The 21,330-nt window shown below is 40.5% G+C and overlaps 1 protein-coding gene across 1 annotated transcript; it reads left to right on the top strand.

Annotated features, from left to right (window-relative positions):
• The first annotated feature begins 1,117 nt into the window (after positions 1–1,117).
• Positions 1,118–21,096, top strand: LOC104020441 (cytosolic phospholipase A2 epsilon). Its single transcript, XM_087746791.1, has 20 exons — positions 1,118–1,261; positions 1,844–1,916; positions 2,740–2,876; positions 4,143–4,274; positions 7,285–7,325; positions 7,773–7,815; positions 8,581–8,644; positions 9,223–9,389; positions 9,530–9,622; positions 9,991–10,028; positions 11,202–11,337; positions 12,807–12,943; positions 14,582–14,804; positions 15,477–15,591; positions 16,603–16,740; positions 17,220–17,327; positions 17,792–17,983; positions 18,517–18,683; positions 19,521–19,701; positions 20,858–21,096. The coding sequence occupies exons 1-20, from the start codon at positions 1,118–1,120 to the stop codon at positions 21,094–21,096; spliced, it is 2,568 nt and encodes an 855-aa protein (XP_087602917.1).
• The last annotated feature ends 234 nt before the right edge of the window (positions 21,097–21,330 follow it).

Raw genomic sequence — 21,330 nt, 5'->3', positions numbered from 1 at the left:
GATGAAAAGTTGAGCTTTCAGTAATTTGGATCATCATCTCCTGTCATTCTCTCTATCTCCAGAAACATTGCTGCCAAAAATTCTGCTGAGGTTGATGGGTTTCTTCCAAACCCACTGGTTTTGTTCAAATGGCACTTTCTGAGAGAAAACTATTGGGTTGAGAATTTTTCCAATGGGCTGTAAATAGCATCTAGCCTGGTGACTTACTGCTTTTTAGATGGTTAATCTGCCCTGTCAGGACACTGGCATATCAAAATAAGAGGTACACAAGGAGGTCCTAAGGAGACAGTTTCTCAGAAATCATGATGCTTTGAAGATTTAATTGCTCCTTTCAATTTAATTAATAGAGCTACTGCTTCTGTATGTAGTATTTTACTTACGATGTTCTTTAAGATTGTCTTGTTTTTCCTGTAGCCAAGTACAGAGTTATGTGTAGCTGTGATGGGGAGTGGAGGGAGAAAACAAAAAATGGAGAGGGTTGTGGAGCCTCAAGCTGTTCCCCTGTAGAGCCCTGCACTATGGGGTGTCGATGTATTGCTATACCTCAGTGCTTCTCCTTATTAAATCAATCAGGTCAGCCTAGTGTTTTTCCATGTGGACATATTTTTAAAATAATTTATTATGGAAAAGTCCTGAATAAGCCAGGGCATTCTGAATCACCTATTTGTGCTTTTTTTTTTTTTTTTTTTTTTGGTGTGTGTGTGTGTATGTGCATTCATATGCAATTATAACTTTTAATCTTGCTTCTTTGTGTTTAATTGCATAATCTAACACACTGACAATTTTACTCTTATCCTATCAAATCTGTAATTCGGTTTGTGTTTGCAACTTTCCATTTTCTTACATTGTTTAGAGATTTTGTGATTCATGCTTTCTTCAGTTCTGGTTTTTCTCTAGCTCCTGGTTTATGTACATATATCAGTTCTGCATGTTGTGGTAATGTGGTTTCATTTTGATTAACGTAGACCTTATCTATGGATGACAGGTTATCTTTACTCAGTGTCACACAGAGCCAAAAAAAACCCCAAAAACAAACCAGCTGCTTCTGCCTTCGGTCATGTCAAATTTGCACTGAAATACTAGAGCTGCCTTATAAGGAGCTAGACCTACATGTGAAATGGAAGAATGCTTACCCCAAGCCTCTGATTTCAGCCTTCCTCCTGCTGGTGTAACTGAAGAGCTCTGGAGTCCCATACTGGGCTGTTCACTTCTAGAACCATTCTCTCCCTCTTTTAGTCATTTATTTCCTTTTAAGGGTCAGGTATTTTGGTATGGTAAAGGATTTTACGGTGTTACATATCCCACTGCCAGATTGGCCAGTAGCAGTGATATCTTGACCGGGGCATTACAAAATGGAGGGTATCTGTTCTGCAGTAATGTTATGTAGCAGATGGGCAGCAGTCCCTGCCGGAGGAAGGAGGGTATCCCATGGTCCCCAAGCTGGCACACCGGGAAGTGCTGTGCTGTAACCTGTTGCACTCAGCCTGAAATTTAAGGAGCAAACCCTGTAGTTTGAAGGTAGCTGGATTTTACAGGGGCAATTATGTAATGATTTTTTTGTGAAAACTCTCTTGTGATATTTCTTACTACTCCCTGCATTAAAACTTACCCTCCAAAACCTAAACCTTTAGAAAACTTAAACACCACTGGTTAGTAAACACAGCTGGAATCTGACATTATATGGTGTCAAATCACAAGAAAGAATTTCCTCTCAGAAATTGTCTCAAATAATTAAAATGAAAACATATTCACTGCATTAATGACAGAATAGCCTTTGCTATGCTGAGTTACTTATGTCTGAGTTATTTGCTATAATCAAGATATTTTTCTCATTGTTCTGCAGCCAGAAGTACCTCGGTTGTGCTGGCTTACTGTAAAAATTATAAGCATGAGAAATCTCCGCAAAGCAGATCTGTGTGAGTATCACTGACGGCATGTTTATAGGTTAGCAAGAAAATCACTGTCACCTGAATTTAATGCTCTGGTACACCTGTTGCTTGGATTACAGTAATGTCTCATGTTTTTTGGCTGAAGAAGTTGCATCTTTTTTCATTTTTGTTTAGACAATTAAAATAATTTAGAAAACCGTTAACAATAGAAATTAAATAGAATAGGAATTCTATGTTGGGAAAGAAGTTATCCTTCCTTTCCCCAGCTGCTCTGTGATATTTCCCTTCCCCTAATTCTTCAGTGGCCCTTTATCCACAGGTTGCCCATTTCCCTTCTGAAAGGGGCACCTTTGTGATAGACACAGGAAAAAGGAGTAGTTGTGTTGGGTGCTGTTGTGTTCATGTCCTCATTGCTATATCACTGTGGATGACTTGTGCATTACAATTAGAACCAGGGCAAAAAATCCCCAGAACTAAATTCTTCATTTTTTTTGAAAAAAATGTATTTTCAGGAAGTGAAGTCATATATGAATTTGCTTGAAGCCTGGCAAATATTTGAAAATAGAAGTAAAAAATCAGAAAAGCCAGAATACTTCAGTTTAGTACTGTTGAAATTGCATATTTTGGCTTTTGTTATCAGATAGAATTAGTGGTTTAAAATTGATTTTTGTCTGGAATTGACATAAATGTAGATAAAAAAGTTATATAACTCTAAACCCAGAATGTTTTCCTTTGGGTCTAATGAAATATTTAGGACTCCTCAGAGGTTAATCTTTTTTTCCCCTGACTGGGCAAAAGAAATAATAAAAAAATACTGCTGTACTAATTATGCGTATCTTTGTTAACACAGTGAGCCAAACTGATTGCTACATCAAGCTGTGGCTGCCAACAGCTTCATGTCGGGAAGCCCGGACAAGAACTGTACGCAACTGCAGAAACCCTGTGTGGAATGAAACTTTCCACTTCATGATACAAAGCGAAGTAAAGGTAGGATCTGCACCTGTGACAGTGAGCAGATGTTTTCTAAAGGGGACATCTTCACCTGCTGCATGCAGACTTTTTATGAGAGCCTTGAGGCTCACATAGAGGCTTGAACTCAGTTATGCTGAGGAATCAGATGGTAACGGAAAGGTACAGAAATTGTCAGAGACAGCATGAGAGATGCTGTTCCTACCAGCAAGTAAATATGCAAGCTTTCATCTGGATTCTCTGGTGCTCTGACTGGTCTTTGCCATCTTCTAAGCACTAGAACCCTATGAACTGGATGGGAGGTTTTATGAACTCTTTAGAGGATTAGTTATGTTTTCTTATATGCAACTGTGAAGACATTTTTGCTGTATGTTGCCTTGAGTTTGCAATACCTGCTTTATACTGTAACAGTGATGCCGTTTGTAAGTTTTAAGAGGTGCCGTAACTTAATGCTGTTTTTTAAAAATTTTAAAATATCTTTTAATACTAACCATTCCATCATTAAACAGGCGTATTTTCAAAAGTCTAATAGGCTATAAGAAAGCAAACCGTGCTTCTGACTTATGGAGTTACAATAGAGTCATGCCTATCCTATGCTTTGAATTAGTGTAAGCTCAGAGGGTTATGGATCATTTGGAATAAAGTTGAATGCTTCTTTCTGTCCCACAGCAGTTGTAAAAAACTGTTGAAATGTTTGTAGAGTTAGCAGCAATAGATTAGCAGTCAGAGTGCGAGTGATACAATGTCTAGACGTGGGGTCAGCTTCCTATGTCTTGATAGTGCTGCATCTTCTCATGCTGCTATGGGTAATCTGAGCCCTGAGGAATTGCAAGGGGAATCACTAGAATTTAAATTTTGTTAAAAGAGTTTTTTAATGTGCATTGCCTTCCACTTGTAAAGGGCTAGGGGTTTGCCCTCTATTATTATTTTCTGCTGATATGCCAAAATTTCTCAAGATAGGAATTTTGAATCCACAAAGGATCTGATGAACAGCGTGTGTAATCTCTACTCTGTCCAGTGCCTATTACCATCATGCATGTCACTCATGCTGCCTTTCTTGTGAGCTCTTGTTCATTGCCAAATCTGATGATTTGCCTCTTCTAGGGTTTGTTCCTGACTTTGCAGTCTGAGTCACAGGGACTGTGAACCGAATTCCACGTTGTTGCAGGAGTCCGTCTGCATTGAACAACGTGAGGGCTGCATGCTGACTCTTGCTAGACCTTCCTTTTGGGCTCAGTAGCCCCAGAATATGGCATTTACATCCTTCTCTGCCTCTCTCCTCAGAACATCCTGGAGCTGACAGTCTGCGATGAGGATACTTTTACACCAGATGACCAGCTTTTGACTGTTCGCTTTGATGTAGCTAAAATCCAACCTGGAGAAAAAGTTCACCTGAATTTTGAGTTGAATCCAGAGGTGAGGAATGAAAAGGCGAGTGAAATTAAATGGATAGATAAAATAATACTCCTGATCAGAATTTTGTCTCAAGTTATAACCTATATTAGAGTTGTTCTCGCATACAAAGACTTTGTTAAAAGGACCTTATTAAAGAACAAAGTTAAATGCTCAGGGTTTAAGAGGGGTCAGAAACAGTCACCCCTCTGTTGTGATTGCAATTAGATGCAAAATGGCTTTCCTATTCTGCATTTTTTTTGAGATTTCAAAAACGTCTTTTGAAAAAAGCAGAGAGAGCAAGAGTCAAAAATGAAGAAGCTGATGGTTAGAGATGTCGTTGCTGTTGTAGGATACTGACAGAGCAGGGATGTGAACAAACCCTTTCTGGGCAGCTGCCCTGACCCTTTGGCCAGTAGCTCATGAGGGGTACCTCCTTTCAGCTTCACCGGGGTTTTTGTTCTGTGCTTTCAGGCAATATGCTTGGTAAATGATTACATATTCTCATTAAAATCTCTCAGGCTTTTTTCATCCTTCTGATAAACAACAATTTAAAAAAAAAAAAAAAATTCTCAGCAAGTCTGTTTATGATCTTTTTTTCCAGGGTTACAAATTTCTTTTACGGGGACTAAGCCAGCACAGAATGGGTAGGGCTTGAAGAATGAGAATCTCCTCAGTGTTTTATTCTTTTCTTCTATGTCAGTGTGTGACCTAGGAGGTTTTTTTGCTGCGTATGCCTCAAAGAATATTGTGTTTGGTTGTATTAAAGAGGGGATAAAGAGTTTCTTATAAAATGTTTGGTGGGTGAAGTTGCTGAGAGGACACGTGGAGAAATCACATCCATCTTTTAAGAGAGCAAAATATGTACTCAGACTACTTTTCACAAAATATAACACCTTCTCTGTTTGGAGGCTGTGTAGTAACAAGACTTCAGGGCTTTTTCACACTTTTGACAAGGGCTTGAGTTTACAGTTCCTAGGAACTGTGTGTGCTCTTTTTATTTCTAAACCACTGTGTCAGACAGGCTGTTGGGAAAACACTCTTGCCTGTTTTTTATATTATTATTGCTTTGGAGAGTGTTTATTAACTACTCTTCTAGAAAGCCAATCCTTACCAAGGATTTCAATATACCTACTCCAGCTGGCTACAGCCTTCCTTAGAAAAAGCCTCATGTGACTGAGATCATCTGAGGTGTGATTCAAGCCATGAAATTGCTCTGAGGCATGTGCAGAGTTGGCTTAACCGATCGGCTTAGCAAGGTGGAAGTTGGGATGATAAGACAAGGTGAGCTGTATCTCAGGAATGTCTTGGTCAAGCCGTCCTTATTCGGATCACGAGTCCTACTCAGGCACCTATGAGGCATCACAGATTATGGTCTGTACATGGATTTTTAGAACACTTAGGGTTAATTTTTTTTTTTTTTTTAAAGTGACTTAGTAGTGGAACATGCTGGGCAACCTTAATTATAGGCAGTACTGCCACCTCTGCCCATAAAGATTTCTTTCATCTACCAAGGTATCTCCAAAGGAGGGCCAAGGAGGCCGGATGGGTAATGTCAGAGGATCAGGGTTCTTCCTGCTGTACCTCTTGCTCACTGTGCGGTCTAACAAGTCTTTCCATTGCTTTGCTCCCGGTTTTTCACCCACAAAAATGTGAATGGGACTTAATAAAAATATAATTTGTGTAAGTGTGTGTACAACAGCATAAGAAGGATGGGAACATAAGGCAGGCACAAGTAGGCAAATGTTATGAGCCAGGGTCTCCTGAACATTGTTTCTGCTCTTCTTTGGACAAAGTTGGGACAGACAGACAGTGAGTTTGGATAGTACAGACTGGTCACAATCTGATGCTTGATAAAGTCTGTCTTGCATCTCTGTAAGGTGACTGCTTTCTAAAATCTATCCCTCAGCCTTCTGTTACAAACTGTTGCAACCACCCTAATTCTCATGAAATGGAGACTTTGGGAGAAAGAAGCCAGCAGAACCACCTGCTGCTGGCTTACATGCCACAGATCCAGCTCTCAGAGAAGCCACCTGAGATGTCTCATTTACTGACATGAAGTAGTGAATACAAAAGTACTCACTTTTCACCTTTACTGTAGTGATGATTTTATCTTGGCAGCTACATTACCAGACTTTGCATGGTCTCTTCACAAAGTTAAAGTATGCCGTGCAGCCAGACAGAAGAGATATTTGGCAGTAAAGTTTAGTTCTTCTGAATATGAATGAAAAATTTTACCATCACTTGTCAGAAAGAGATTCATATCTTCTACTAATTAGTGTTTTCCTCCCTGTGGGTGATATAAAAGATCTCTGATATATGTTTTTGTGTGGTATTTCCTGGATTGGCTGTGTCCCACACAGACTGATCCAGCAAATGGCTGCAGTAAAGTAATACAGTTATTCAGTCCCTCTTATGTTGTTGATATGTTACTCTCCTCTGTTGCTGTTCCCTGCTCTTACACTCTTCCCTCTTTTTCATCTTGATTTGGCCCTCGTGAACTCTGTCCTTCATTCCCCTTTACAGCTTCAGTCTTCCCTCTTCTCTCTTCTTCCCTTCACCCTGGCAATTCTCTTTTTCCAAGTTGGTCTCTTCTCCCACCTTTTGTTTATGTTTAGTCACTATACTCTGTGAATTCTTTTGTTTTAACCCAGACATACTCACCACCTAGAGCCATTTATTCTCAAGTATGTTCTCCCACATCATTCACCTGTTATACCTCCCTTCCTCGGTATTGATTGACCCATGTCTCGTCCTGCTAATAAATGAAAAATGGGACCTTCACCTCCTATTCTATGATACTTACTCTCCTCTTCTCCTTGGGGTGACAATTGGTTTGTAAACAGTAGAGCGGTGGAGAGAGACATGAAATTAAAGGGTGGCCAAAGAAGGCTCCATCCATTTACATTATGATGCAGAGGGTGTGGGAGTAGCAAAACCTTGCAAGGGAGGGTTATACAAAATCATCAGAGTTCTATCAAAGAAAAAAGTTTTTGTTCATTTTCCTTAAATGAAAAATAAATCTTGTTTTCAGAATCAGGAAGAACTAGAAGTGGAATTTCTACTGGAAAACATGTGAGTAAAGCCTAAATGTTACAGAATTCGTCATCAGAAAACTTCACGTTTTAGAGAGTGATAATGCAGCATTGGGGAAGTGGCTCCATGCACCTGTGCTCAGACATCCCATCTTGGCATCTTCCCCATGGTTGATTTTCTCTCCTGAATCTGGTGAAACCCCTTCTTGAGTAACAATCTCACTTACTATTTATAGCTAAGGGTGGGTGTTCATTTTGTAATTCAGCCTAAGGAGAGATGATGCTGATAAGCGGAGGTAAGAAAGAGGGAGTGTCCCTAGGAGCTATGGGACTGTGACCTGGCAGTGAGCACAAGACAGAGGTGAAAGACAGAAGTGCTGATGGGACTTGGCAGCTAGAAAAACTGAGCTCAGAGAACTATTTGCATTTAAAAGATTATTGCTCATATACCCACTCTTAAATAAACCTTTTCATTTTTTCTTTTCAGTCCAGGTGTATCTGAGAACATCATTACTAATGGCGTACTAGTGGTAATTGTTTTATTTTTTTATGCTTATGTTCTTATGGTAGGACAGAACTGAAGGATGTATTGGAAGGATGTATGGAAGTTGGAAGAACTATGCCTTTAGGCATAGCCTTTACTCTTTTTCAGATGAGACACAGGTGTGGTGGTAAAGTTTTGAATTTGGTCATGCTTGTAGTGTGTTCTGTGTTGGGAGAGGCTTGGACCAGCACTTTGCCACAATGCCAGTGAGCTGCTCGCTGATGAAATGGCAGTAAACAAGGGAAGCTGGGAAGGGAGTGAATCCAGTGTCACTGCAGAGTTTGTTACTGAATGTCTACCTTGGAGCTGAAGGCTCTTTTCACACCATACCCAAAGTACTGTGCAATGCTCCTGTGCTGCTACTTCCTCCTATGCAGCACTCTCTTGGGAAGTTTCAGCTTCATCCCAAAGGTAATAAAGTACAGACCCATCTGTCCAGTTGTAAGTATTCTTCAGCTCACTCTTCTGTAGACAAAAGTTAAAGTGTGGCCTAGGTGGGGAGAAAAATTTCTTGTGTTAACTGTTGGGGATTGAATGGTATTTGAATGTAAAGGGACAGATCCCCAGTTATCTTAACTTCCTTGACCACAGTATTGCTTGCATGATTTATACAAGAGAATTAGCCTCTGCAATGTCTTCGTGTTCACAGGACATCATGGCCAAGCCTGGTGTTTCTACAGGACCTCTAGATCCTCAGTGAGGATCCTGAATTATTTCTGTGACCGGTGATTTTATTGCTTATCTCTTCCAGTCTCGTGAAGTTTCCTGTTTGGAAGTACATGTGAAGGAAACAAAAATGAAGAGCCCTTACAAAAGTGAGGCTATTGATTTAAATCGTTTGTCACTGAGTTTTGTGGTATGGGAGATACAGCTGAATCTAGACAAATATTTGATCTGTTTTAGTCTCTGTTTGTATCAGGGCTGCTTGGGGATTGAGGTGTTTCCTGAATTATCTACTTGCTAATAGTGAGAATCCTCTGGGGATGGCATGGCTGTGTAGCTTAAGGGAAACCATGGAGGTGGCTGGGAGACTCAGAAACATCACTGCAGTGTGATGGAACTGAAATACCTGTGATGAGAACAGAAAGCAAAAGAGGGGAGGCACAACTATCGGGGTGGAAACTCAGGGGGTGTGGATGCTGCTAGTGGCATCCACTGGTCTAACACATGCTCTCTGTTGCTTGGCAGGGGAGAAGTTGCAATGCTGCACCGGCCTTTTGTTGCTTACTCAGTCTGGTCCTTGTTCACACTGATTATGGGGGAGGAAAAATATTGTGGCCCAAATTAATGTTGACTGCACTAAGGCTGAAACTTTACTTGGGGCATTTTTATTGTTATTTTTTCAGGGCTAGATGCAGTTAACATTTCTCTGTGGTTTGCTGCTTGTTCTTAGGGAGAGATTTCACATTTACAATGAAAGGATCCTACGAAGAAACCCAGGATGTTTCCATAGGTCCTCGCTGCACACAGGGAGGCAGTGAAACCACCATGTTCCACTACATCAAGCAAAGTCAACCCAGACTGCACATGAGGCTGCCAAAGGAGCGTTTTTTTTGTGGTGTATGTTTTGCTTGCGATAACGGCTAAAGTCACTTTTGGGAGAAGCATCATGAATTAGCCCTTCTCTGGTAGATTTGTACCTATGGGTTGTAAATAATTTTCTCCTTATAACTTTTTTTTTTTTCTCCACTTTAATTCAGCATAGCTCAGCTAGGAGGGAAATGGATGTAAGTAGTCCCCTGGCTGTGCCTCTCCATTCTCTGGACTTGGGAAAGAAAGTGACAGTGATGAGAGTGAGTAACCTTTGACAGTGTTTGGAATTATTTCAACAAGTGTAAGCTATATCTCTGTGATACCTGGTTCATTATTAATTTTGTTATTAAAAACATACTGGCAGAGTTATATGTATGCTCAGCTCTGCATACAGTTGAAAGTATAGCTATTATTCAGGGGAAAAGTAGCATATTCAGAATTGCTGATTGCTTTAAAAGTATTTTAAAAGCAGGATCCTAGTGATGATTGTGTGCAGAAGGCCTGAGAAGAGACCAAACATTTGTCATTTCAGACTATATATCTGAATAATTGCTAATACTGTAAAACTTGCTTTTCCAAACTTTCAGTCCTATTTAAAATTTATGGTGTTTTCATTCTTGATTCTTAGGGTGAATCTTATGAGGTGTCTGTGAAGAAAGAAGATGGGTAAATCTTTTATTTCTTTTGAATGATTACTTAGGCCATCTCCTATACTTTCATAGTATCATCTTTAGATGAAAGGAAGCTACAGCTTAAACTAGCTCATTTCAAAACCAGGAATAAATATTGTAATTGGTTAAAGAAGACTAAAATATGGGGAAGGGTTAATAAAATGACACATGCTTTTAAATTGGTTGGTAGGAGTTCAGCATAGAATAGGTGGTAGGTAGTCATGGGACATAACCAGTCCCAATGTTTTCCATAATGTTGATGCTTCCTAATTTTGATACTTAAGAACCCCTCTGTCTTGTAACCTTTATCTATAATACATACACGTTTATGTGTAACACGTTTCTAAGATGCTTCCAGCACCATTATGCATTTACTAGTCCTCTGCAGGTCGTTTTTCAATGAAACAAGCTGACAGTAATTAATTTATGACAGGCTTGCAGTGATTTTCCGAAGGGCGACATTGCCCCCTACTGATGAGTAAGCTACATTGCAAGCACTAATTGCAGACAGATCAGAGGTTTTTACTGAATATTAATTATGAGCCACAGAAGGGACAAAATAACCTTTTGGCTGAAAAACACGTGAAACAGTAGCCCTGTAAAAATAGAAGTTACAGAATTAATGATGCATATGATGTTCATAATCATGTACAGATATGAAGGGATACACTTAAGAGTCATTTCTAACTCAAGTATTTACAGCACAAGTTCTTAGTAGAGATAAGCCTAACATGGGATTAGGGTCATTTTGCCTAAAGCGTATTAAGTTTAGGTAACTGCTTAGGCCCTCTCTGCTCTTCAGGAAACACATACATAGCAAGAGAATGTGAAGAGGTGTCCAAATTTCAGAGCTCAATGTGAAACAGCTTTAATTCAGTTATGTTCCTCATTTTATATCGGCAGAGAATTTGTTTCATTTAATTTCCTCATGATTGCATGAAATAGTTCAGGACAGATTCTGGTCTAAAAATCTCCATAGGAAGGCAGAAATACAGGGCCTGTGATATCCATATACCTGCTTTCATTTGCATAGGGGAACCTTCATGTGCATGGAAGTAGCCTTTCTTTAAATTGGTTTATTGTTGTTGCTTATTTTGCTTGATGTGTCAAGGAGTAGCTCTAGAAATGGCTTCCAGGTAAAGTGTCTTGTTCTGTTCTTATGCTCTAGTTGTAAGAATTTAGATTTGCGGTTGGGGTTTGATCTATGCACAGAGGAGAAGGATTTCATCCTTAAAAGGAAGAAGGTGGTAGCTGCTGCTCTGAAAGATGTTCTTCATCTAGATGAAGACCTGCAGGAGGATGAGGTATGGGGACAGCATCTTGGGAACTTAAAGTATTCTGTCCCACTTTGAATGAAGCGAATGTGATATACTTGCATGATTACCCATATAGCTCTTCCACATCTTCTAGACCAAAATGTATAGGCCAGATTGTCACTTGCACCTAAGACCGTATCCAAGAATTTTTGGCACAGAGGATGAAAGAGGAAGTATCAAGAAGTCAGTTATGGCTCCTTTATTCTCTGCCAGCTTCCATCCTCACTCAGGGGCACCCAAAGAACCTATTTGCTGAGATGAACATATGTACAACCAAGCTTGGTGAAATTTTGTTGTTTGGACTGAGACCATTTCTCCTCAGTTTGGCACCTCTCCCCTTCTCTGCTGCTACACAAGGCTCACAGAGGAAGGCTGTGGCTCTCCCTTAGCACACCGGTACAGCAGCATCTGTCTTGTGTGTTTTTCAGTGCATTACCTGTTGCTTTCTCCTGTCCTGGGGAATCCCTGGACTCAGAGGTAGCTACTCTGTTATTGGAGGACAGTAATCTGTTATGGGGCTGTGGCGCTTGGAGCAAGAGTCAGGGAGACACTCTTCTGCAACTGGGAGAATGTGCCTGTGTGGGATTTCCTCCACTGCTCTGCTCGGCTCCCAGCATGCCCATCCCTTGATGCTGTGTGCAGGACAGCATTTGTCAACCAAGTCAACGTGCTCATGACCTTAAATAACAAGCAGAATAGGACTTGTTATTATTATATAAGAATAAAGGGTTATTAAGTCATATTATTTAACAAACAAAAAACAAAACCCCCAAGTAGATGGTAAAACACAATGAAGACGAGATTAAAGATAATGGCAAGATATGTTCCTAAAACTGAATAAATATGTTGTCTCAGTTTTCAAGTTCTACCTTTGGGGCAGAGGGAGGCTGGCTAACAGAATTGCTGCATCCCTGAGGAAAGTAAGACCAAATTACATATAGCATTGATGTCAGGGAAGGGGGAGGTAATCTGGGTAACAAAGAGGATGTTAAAATAAATCTATAAAGCTTGGCACCATCTGCCGGGAGAATAGCAAATGTTGCATATAAACTTAGAGGAAGAAAAAATTATGCAGGCAGCTCTTGCTCTTCTCCTCTGACCTCAGTTATACTTAGGATTTTAAAATGTGTTTGAGGGCAAGATGTGAGGAAAAATGAAAAACATCCAGAAAAGATTCTTTGCAAATCTGAAAATAGATAAGGCCATACAAGAGCCATGCTTAGAGCTTCTGACTTACCAAAGCATCACCGATCTTTCATGAAAGTGATGCTTTCAGCATACGCTAAGTCCCACCAAAGTTTACACAACCCAAACACACACCTAAGTGCTGCCATGAAGAGGGTGAATTGAATCCAAATGTATCTGAATCAGGGTCTTGCTGCTACTTTTTCTGTATGCCCACCACTTCTCTATTTCATCTGGTGATGAACGACTCTGTGCCTTTGTGTGTTGAGCAGGTGCCAGTGGTGGCAGTCATGACCACAGCAGGGGGAGTGCGGTCCATGACAGCTATGTTTGGCAGTCTACTGGGTCTCCAGGAGTTAGGTGTTTTGGACTGTGTCTCATACATCAGTGGTTTATCTGCCACAACATGGTAAGGAGAGTTGGGTTTGTGCTTGCTGTTTGTGTTGGCAGAGTGATAACCTGGTAAAGCATATTGCCTTGCTGACGAATTTTACCCAGCGTGATGCTGGGACTTGGCTTCCTTTTGGTGCTCACTCATTTCATGGGACCAGTCAGTGCTGTGGCCCTTATTTCTTCTAGCTACAAGAAATAAATTGAGTGAGAACTACTGTATTTCTATAATCGCACTGAATTATTTACAGAAACTAAAAGAAAAGAGCACAAGCCAGGATGGTTCACCTGTATCCCCCTGCAGTTCAGTGTAGGTGACAAACCCACCCACAGCTGTTCTGTGGCTCAGATGCGTGCCTTTCTGTCATGCCATACATTATGAGTTCTCTTGGTGGCTGGACTTGTTTCTGTCATAAACTCAGTGCCTGGTGCAGAGAATGAGTGGGAAACGTGGTTATTTTTTGATGAAAATTCTGTATGCCTCAGATCCATTTCTCATTTCCCAGTTACCTGGCAGAAAAGGTTCCTGTGTTAAGATGGAGGGTAGAGGTGTCTTAGTGTTTCACTTTGAATGAAAAGTGGTTATTTATGGCTATCAACAAGGGACTGAATAGGGCTTGGTAGGCCGAAAAGCTGGCGTTTTCTTGGGAATGTAAGAAATGGCGATTGCTTTCTGGGGGAAAAGTAAACCTTTTGATTGCCAGCGCAGACAAATCAGATGTTAATCATGAGTCAGAGACGATGCTGCAGATGTGCAAGCAAAGCAATGCAGCTGGAGTCCTGGGGACTTGAATCTCTGAAAGGACACAGACCTGATCCCCAAGCATGCTTGAGAGCAATGAGGAAATAAAAGCAGGGAAATATTGTTTTCCCTTCCTTTGTGTATCTCTTGGGTCATCTAGTTGCATGTAACACTTCAGAAATCCTCCTGTAATATTTGTCTGGCTCAACTCTTACATGGCTCTGAAAAGGAGAATTTAAAAGAAAAGCCCTGAGAAACATGGACTGTCATGCACTCAATGTTGACTGCCTTGCATGACTAGCAGGGCTAGTCTAGGGCTTTAAAATGTTTTGCCTCTGGAGGGCTGCTCTAAAAAGATACATGAGACAGAACTAGAACAAGTGGGGTGGGGATGAGAAGGAATGACTAGAATCTGCCTGAGCTCTGGGAACTGAAGTCTCAAGCAGACTGGCCCTGTCCTTGCCAAGAGTCTGAGGTGACCCACCTGCTGCATGCCCAAGGAGGGGAGCTCTTGCACTTGTCCAGGCCAATGTTTGCTGCTAAACTCCTGCTTAACGTTTCACTCAGTGCCTGAACCAGCTGAGGGAACTGGCCTCAGACAGAAGCTGTGGCTTGAACCTGGACAAGCAAAGGGTAATTCTAGTAAAAGCTTGGGAATAAAAGTTAGGTTATGGTTGTTGCTTTATTACTCTCTCGATTCTGAGAAGAAACAAGCTAGGATGATTTTGAATGTATTCCTGCAGCAAAAATATTGTTGTATAGTCTAAATTCTGCCTGGGCTTTGAACAGCTCTTCCAAGGTAAAAGTTGGAGGGTGAGCGCCTTGTGTATCCTGAAACAAAACTCTTATGTGTGGTATAAGCCCATGAATTGTCACGTACCCAGTGATGAACCACATTATGTTTCTTTTCACCAGGACCATGGCAAAGTTATATGAAGATGCAAATTGGTCACAGAAGGATCTCAGAGGGCCCATTGGTGATATCAGGAAACATGTGATCACAAGCAAGCTGCACTGTTTCTCGTTGGATCACATGAAATACTATGAAAAAGAGCTTTGTAAAAGAAAGCAAGAGGGGCACAAGCTGTCCTTTACAGACTTATGGGGACTCTTCATTGATTGTATGCTACATCATCAGGTATTATAGATCCATCCCTTATTCCAGAGGATTTCTAACTTTTTGTGTCTAAAGTTCTGGATTCAGTTATAGGAAAGGCTCTCAAAACTTCTGAGGGGTCTTTCTTTGGCTTTTTAGAAGAAAAATAACACAGTAAACCTAAAAGGTAAGCATCTAGGGGAAATGTCTGAGCACGTAAAAATTCAAGGTGTTAATGAAACTGGTTTTCCATCTTTACTTTCAGATCAAATGAGCATTCTAGTAATATACAGAGGAGAGGTGGCTCTGACAGAGCTAAGGTCAGGCATAGCAATATATAGCCATACCAGCAAACAAAGCTGTATTGAATGAAATGGGCCCTGGTTGACTTTTATCTGCAGCACCTCCAAGGTAGATAAATATCTTTATCTTTCCTTTAAAGCAAGTCATATCCTAGTGACTGTGTAGACAAGTTGCTCACATTTTTGCTCTATGCCCCATTCCAAAATTCCTGGAAGCATCAGTGATAATGCTTTGGCGAAGGTGGTTGACAGATAACACATGAACACATTTGTGTGGTCAAAAAACTGAAGTACACAGAACAAAATCTGCTGAGGTTTAGGAGACGTTTCATTGATAGTCCATGCTTAGGTACCATATTAAGTCCATGCATAATGTTCATCTTTTACAATGACTTCTGTTCTTTATAAACAGGAAAGTACTCACAAACTCTCTGATCAGCAATTGGCAATAAATCAGGGACAGAATCCACTGCCCATATACCTGTCCCTCAATGTCAAGGATGACTTTAGCACTCTGGATTTTAAAGGTAATGATTATTATACACACTTCTATAAATCTAAGGAGTTTCTTTTTAATGCTGGCTGAATGCCAAAAGCTTTTACTGTAAGTCCAAGCTAATAAATCTTTTAAATAATTTCTTTTTCCCCTGTATTCACATCTGGGTTCTGACTTGGATGAAAAATATGCATCCTAATACCATGGTAGGGAGATACCTGTGCAAAGACACTGCCCTGTGAGGGGCAGATACGCCTTTTGCTGGCAGCCTTGAGAGCCACCACTGCTGCTCTTTCTCCCTCTGGTCCCCACATACTCCTCACAGCCTCTTTCAGCTGCTGGTGTTCCTGCCAAGGCAGCAGTAGTCCAAGAGAGCTGTGAAGAGTTGGGAGAGGAAGGCAAGGAATGGAGAAGGGAAGATGTGGAGGGGGGGTGAGAGTGGGAGGCAGCTCCCAGCAGCCAGAGAGGGATCATGCTCTGTGCCCTGATCAGTGATGCTGATCACTATTTCCACGGCGTTTTCTGGCCCAAACGAAGCAGGAGGTCCTGCAACTGAACCTGATCATCTGCTGCTAGGCACAATCTGCAGTCCCAGTGTGTTCAGCCAAGGTTTGGGTGGGTTTTGGTCAGAGGTTTTTTTAGCTTCACAAGGCAGTGATTATCAGAGTCTAAGAATGAGCAGTAGCTGGTGTCACTGCTGACTCAGAAGAACTAAACACGCCACATCTTGCGCAGGGCCTTAGCCATCAGTGGACTTTCAGCCCCAATTTTTGCTTCCTAGTACAGAAATGGACCTGAACCCCAAGCTGAATGGATTTTTCACAGTGTTAGTGGAGGAGGTGAATTTAGCTTTTGCATCACCAATCTAACACGCAATATACTGAAAGGTGCCTGCTTGTTTCAAAACATGGTGGTTTGAACTGTCTGTCACCAACATGCTGAAGCTACAGGTCTTGTTCTTCCAGCTTTTGATTCTCTAAGCTGTTATTTTTACATGTGTTCAGGTGGCTACACTAAGTTCTTCTTGATGCCTTATTTGCAGAGTGGGTGGAGTTCACACCTTACGAGGTGGGTTTCCTGAAATACGGGGCCTTTGTTCGTTCAGAGGATTTCGGTAGTGAGTTCTTCATGGGTCACCTGATGAAGAAGATCCCAGAGTCCCACATCTGCTTCTTGGAAGGTGATTTACTATCTCAGAAAAACATCACCTTTATAACCACATAGTTGGCTACACAGAGTTGGTCTGCAAGTAGCAATACTGGTACACCAGATAATGTATCTGATGCAATTTAAATCTCAAATGAACCAGCCAAAAGTGACAAAAGAGGAAGCAAATTCTTGAGACAAATGCAATTAATTTGCTGAACTTCTTATGTTAGACCAAAACAGAACACACACATTAGAACTGATCTTTTGAAGTATTTAAAATCACAGTCTGACTTTTATAACAGCCAGGTTTCTAAAATGGCCTAGTCATAAGCCAAACATTATGTGTAATGGCATGGCATTTGATGTTCATACTAAATTTCATAATATTTCATAGCTAAAACAGTGCTAGTTTAAACAACCACAGTGACTGAATCCAAGTAGGTTGCCATAGCTGTGCTCTAAAAATTCAAAGTAGTATTAAGTATGGCTTCTTTTTTTTAAACTTTCAAGGCACGTGGAGTAATATATTTTCCCAGAATTTCATGGATGCTGTCTACCTCTTGGGTCATTCAGAGGACTTCTGGCACAGATGGACCCGAGGCACTGAGCATGACATTGGTTAGTTATTTGGATTACTTTTCACTTGAATCTGTTATCTTTATACCTCTCTGAAATGTGAAACCTGACATATGGTGAAGAGTTTGGTTTTGTGTTCTGTTTCTGAGTTAGGGGACACCAAGCCTTTGGGAATGAAGGAAAAACAGGAGAGAAACAGTTGTGCTGGAAAACAGGAAAAAACATTGCGCTGTTCACTGTGCAACATCCCTGGGGAGTTTTGTTAGTCACGAGAGCGTTACCATGAGTCTTTGGGGAGGGATAGGCCAGACGGGGAACAACAAAGTGATGCTGTGACACTGAAACCCACCTCTGCCCAGAACAGGCCGCATGTTGGTGCGTGCACTCCATCACAGATGGGTCTGTGGTGGTTTGGCTGCCCAGCCCCTCTTTCTTTGTTGTTATTTGTATGAGAGAAACGCTCTAAACAAATGCAGACATATACCCTCTTCTCATTCCACGTACAGAGGAACACCCTGCTCTGCCCAGGAAGCCTCATGAACAGACAACTTCCTTATCCATTCCCAAAGGTTGCCTTTCCAATACACTTCGAGAAATGATGACCGGACGGCCAGTGGTTTCAACTTACCACAATTTCCTCAAGGGTTTGCAGCTACATAACAAGTATTTAGAGAATGAGAGCTTTTGCATGTGGAAAGGTAATAGTAATTTTTTTTAGATACATCTTTGAAGGTGATTTGAGTGCTGATACTTGCTGAGGACAAATATTTGATAAGTTTTGGCATAAAGGCAAATTTTGATTAATATTATTTAATTAATATGTCTGTGGAATTGGTTTTGCCGAGCCCCAGATGATTTACTGCTGGTCGTCTTTCTGTCTTGGAGGAGCCACAGCAGGCTTGTTTGAATTCTGTCCTTCCTAGGAAAAGCCGCAAAAGAATGACTTACAGCTTCCACTGAAGAGAATAGCCACAAATTTACACCAGTTGAAACAACAGCTTAATATAACACTTTGGATGAAGCTGAGTCTCAGAACTGCTCCCCCTTGCTGATCTCAGAGTTGAGCTATAGATGCTAAAATTGTGTCGAAGACAAGTATTTAACAGTGGGCTTTGTGTCAAAGACTAATATAAGTGTGGGCTGTCCTTTCTTTCCTTGTTATGCTGATTTGGAAAAAAAATGGACTTGCTCCTGCGGGAATTAATTGATAATACAAGTTTTTGACTTTCAGACACAGTGCTGGATTCTTCTCCCAACCAGTTAAATGAAACGGGTGACTGTCTCAAGCTGGTAGACACAGCTTTCTTCATCAACACCAGCTGCCCGCCCATTCTGAGGCCGGAGAGGGAAGTGGATGTCATTTTGCATTTAAATTACAGCGGAGGATCACAGACTCTGGTAATGTTTTGAAGTAGTGTTTCTTTATCTGTATGACTCCAGCAGCTGAATTACCACATTTCTCTCTCAGAAAATGGTCTGGTTGTTAGTAAGTTAAAGATCATATCAGTGATACTATTCAACACTGTGACCATAATGTCACTGTCTTTATCAGGGCTATTTTCAGTAGCTGTCTGGGACACACACATGGACACAGACACATAGAAGATTACCTATTCTGTGTATCTGTTCAGATTTGTCATTGTGGTACCAAGTTCCTCAATAGTTAGTTAAATAGCTTTTACAATGTAATTACTTAATACATAATTTTGCTATTTTTGAATGAAAATTTGGAGTTTTTCTTTTATGTTTGACTTTTGTTATTTGCATAAGTTTCAGTCAGGTTTTTGTTTTGCTGTGTTTGAAGAAACATTGAGGGGCGTATATGTTTGAAATTAATGTAATTTATTTGTAGGAGTTCATGAAGATATTGATTGTTAGATGCACTGAATGCAAACACTCAAGAGATACTCTGAGATACCAAGTGTAATCAAACTTTCCTGATCCAAATCCTTGACTGTGCCCACTAAATCACAAAAAAGATCAGAATTTCATATAAATTTCAGAAAACAGTAAGCTTGCTTTAAAAATGTTTAGTGTTAGCAAATCAACCAAACTTCTATTACCCGGGATATAGTAAAATCAAGAGGGTATGCTTGTTCCAGTGCATAGTTAGCCTTATTTGTAAACATATAAATCAACCACAGACTGCCTAGGGCAGCAAAGTATTGTTTATGGGGCTTGGTAGCCTTATTTCAACCTCTCTTTGTGTTGCAAATCTCCTCTTTGTTGAACCAGCCGCTGGACCTATTCTCAGAGTACTGTTTGGAGCATGGGATCCCATTCCCCAGCACGGAGCTGAGCCAGGAAGACCGGGTACACCTGAAGGAGTGCTATGTGTTTGAGGACAACTTAGAGGCACCAATCTTGGCCTATTTCCCACTGGTGTGTGATACCTTCCAAAAATACAAGGCACCAAGTAAGTTAACAGCATTAATCATTTTTTGAGGTTGCCATATCCAGTTTATCCATTGAATTTGTTCCTCTTCTAAAACAAGAGACTGGTAAGCTTCTCAATTGGCTAAGTTATCACATTCCCAGTCCTGTTGTGATGGATATAGTGTTGGCCAACTAATCAGGGATTGAACTGAAGAGTTTCAAAATTAAAAGCATGAATAGCTGTAGCTTGAGGCAAACCCCCTTATCTGGCATCTGGGACAATTTATGTTCCTTTGATAATAAAGGACAGGAGGCAGCTACTAAGTAATATCCACTGGTAGCTAACACTGTCACTTAACTGTCTTGTAATGAGATACTACATTTACTTTGTTAACAAAGCTAGAATCCTCTCATTACTTTGTTTACATGAAAAAAAATTGAGAATAGAAAGTGCTGAAAACACGTAATGAAGCAAAGGATTTGCTAGGGTAAGAAGCTGCTTTGATATCTGTCATTTTTGAAAAGTTGCTGGATTATTTTCTTTCGTTCAGCAACAGAATAAATGATGATTTGTTTGTTTCACCAGAAAAACTACTTGGCAAATTCAGTTTCAGTTTACAAATACTTTTGCATGCATCAACTCCAATTTTCTTGTTGCTAATTTAGTGTGATTCAGGAAACTTTACTCAAAAACTGACCAAAAATCCATATAGCAGCTTATTGGAAAAGACCTCATGTAGTTCATCATCTTATTTGTCCTGCTGCATGGGCTTAAAATCTCAGTCACCTGAGAGGGGGAATTCCCAAACCAGGAGCTTCTTGGTGTCATTTTCTACCAGCTGGTAGATAAGGAGCTCTCATCTCAGTACCCAATGGAAAGGTTAAAAATACAAAATTCCAAATCTGCAAAAGTGAAATATTCTGATGGAAAACTTTAATTTAGAGAGGAAAGCATTTTACATGGAAAAGTTGTTCTGCCAGTCAGTTCTGGATCAGCTGTAGTGGTAGTCAAGCAGCAAAGGAGTGGATTTTATTAGTGCAGCAGATGTAGTGTCTATACAGTAATTAAATCTTGAACCATTTTCCTGAGAGAATTCAGTTTCTTCTGGCTGTTACTGTGTATTTTGCATTGCCTAGTAGAAGTCTTCCACCTCAATAACATTGCTGTGTTCAACTTTGTTATGTTCTTACTTCAGATGTGGAGCGCAGTCCCACAGAGATGGAGCAGGGAAGAGTAGATGTGTCCAACTCTATTGCTCCCTATGGCACTGGTCTGCTTACGTATACTGAAGAGAATTTCAACAAGTTGCTGAACCTGTGCAGCTACAACATCCTGAATAATAAAGATTTAATTCTTCAGGCTTTGCGAACTGCAGTGGAACGAAAGAAGCAACTTAAAAACTATTCACCACCTCAGTTGTCTAAACACTCTTAAAGTATATTTTGATGAATCTTATCAGAAGGAGATATACAGATGTTTTGGTAATAGACTAATAAATATTCAGGGACATGAACCAACAGAATAAGCATCCATGTTATCTTGTTAAAAAAGGCAATTGTGTATTTTATTCAGTACTGTGTGCGAGGACTAATGCTGGTTCTGGCATTAAAGTCATTAGCAAATCATGATTACTTTTAAAAATTCTCTTCACTGTTTTAGGGAATGAAA

This window comes from Nipponia nippon, unplaced genomic scaffold, assembly GCF_047370975.1.
Source record: "Nipponia nippon isolate SJK-2023a ecotype South Korea unplaced genomic scaffold, ASM4737097v1 scaffold_10, whole genome shotgun sequence".
NCBI classification, from domain to species: Eukaryota; Metazoa; Chordata; class Aves; order Pelecaniformes; family Threskiornithidae; genus Nipponia; species Nipponia nippon.
Note: the sequence above shows the minus strand (reverse complement) of the source record. Positions and strands in the feature narration are given on the sequence as shown.

Coding starts and splice junctions, on each gene's coding strand:
- LOC104020441 (XM_087746791.1), top strand. CDS start 1,118: ATGGAAGAATGCTTACCCCAAGCCTCTGATTTCAGCCTTCCTCCTGCT. Junction 4,275..7,284: donor ATTTTGAGTTGAATCCAGAG/GTGAGGAATGAA, acceptor TCTTGTTTTCAG/AATCAGGAAGAACTAGAAGT. Junction 7,326..7,772: donor GAATTTCTACTGGAAAACAT/GTGAGTAAAGCC, acceptor TTTTCTTTTCAG/TCCAGGTGTATCTGAGAACA.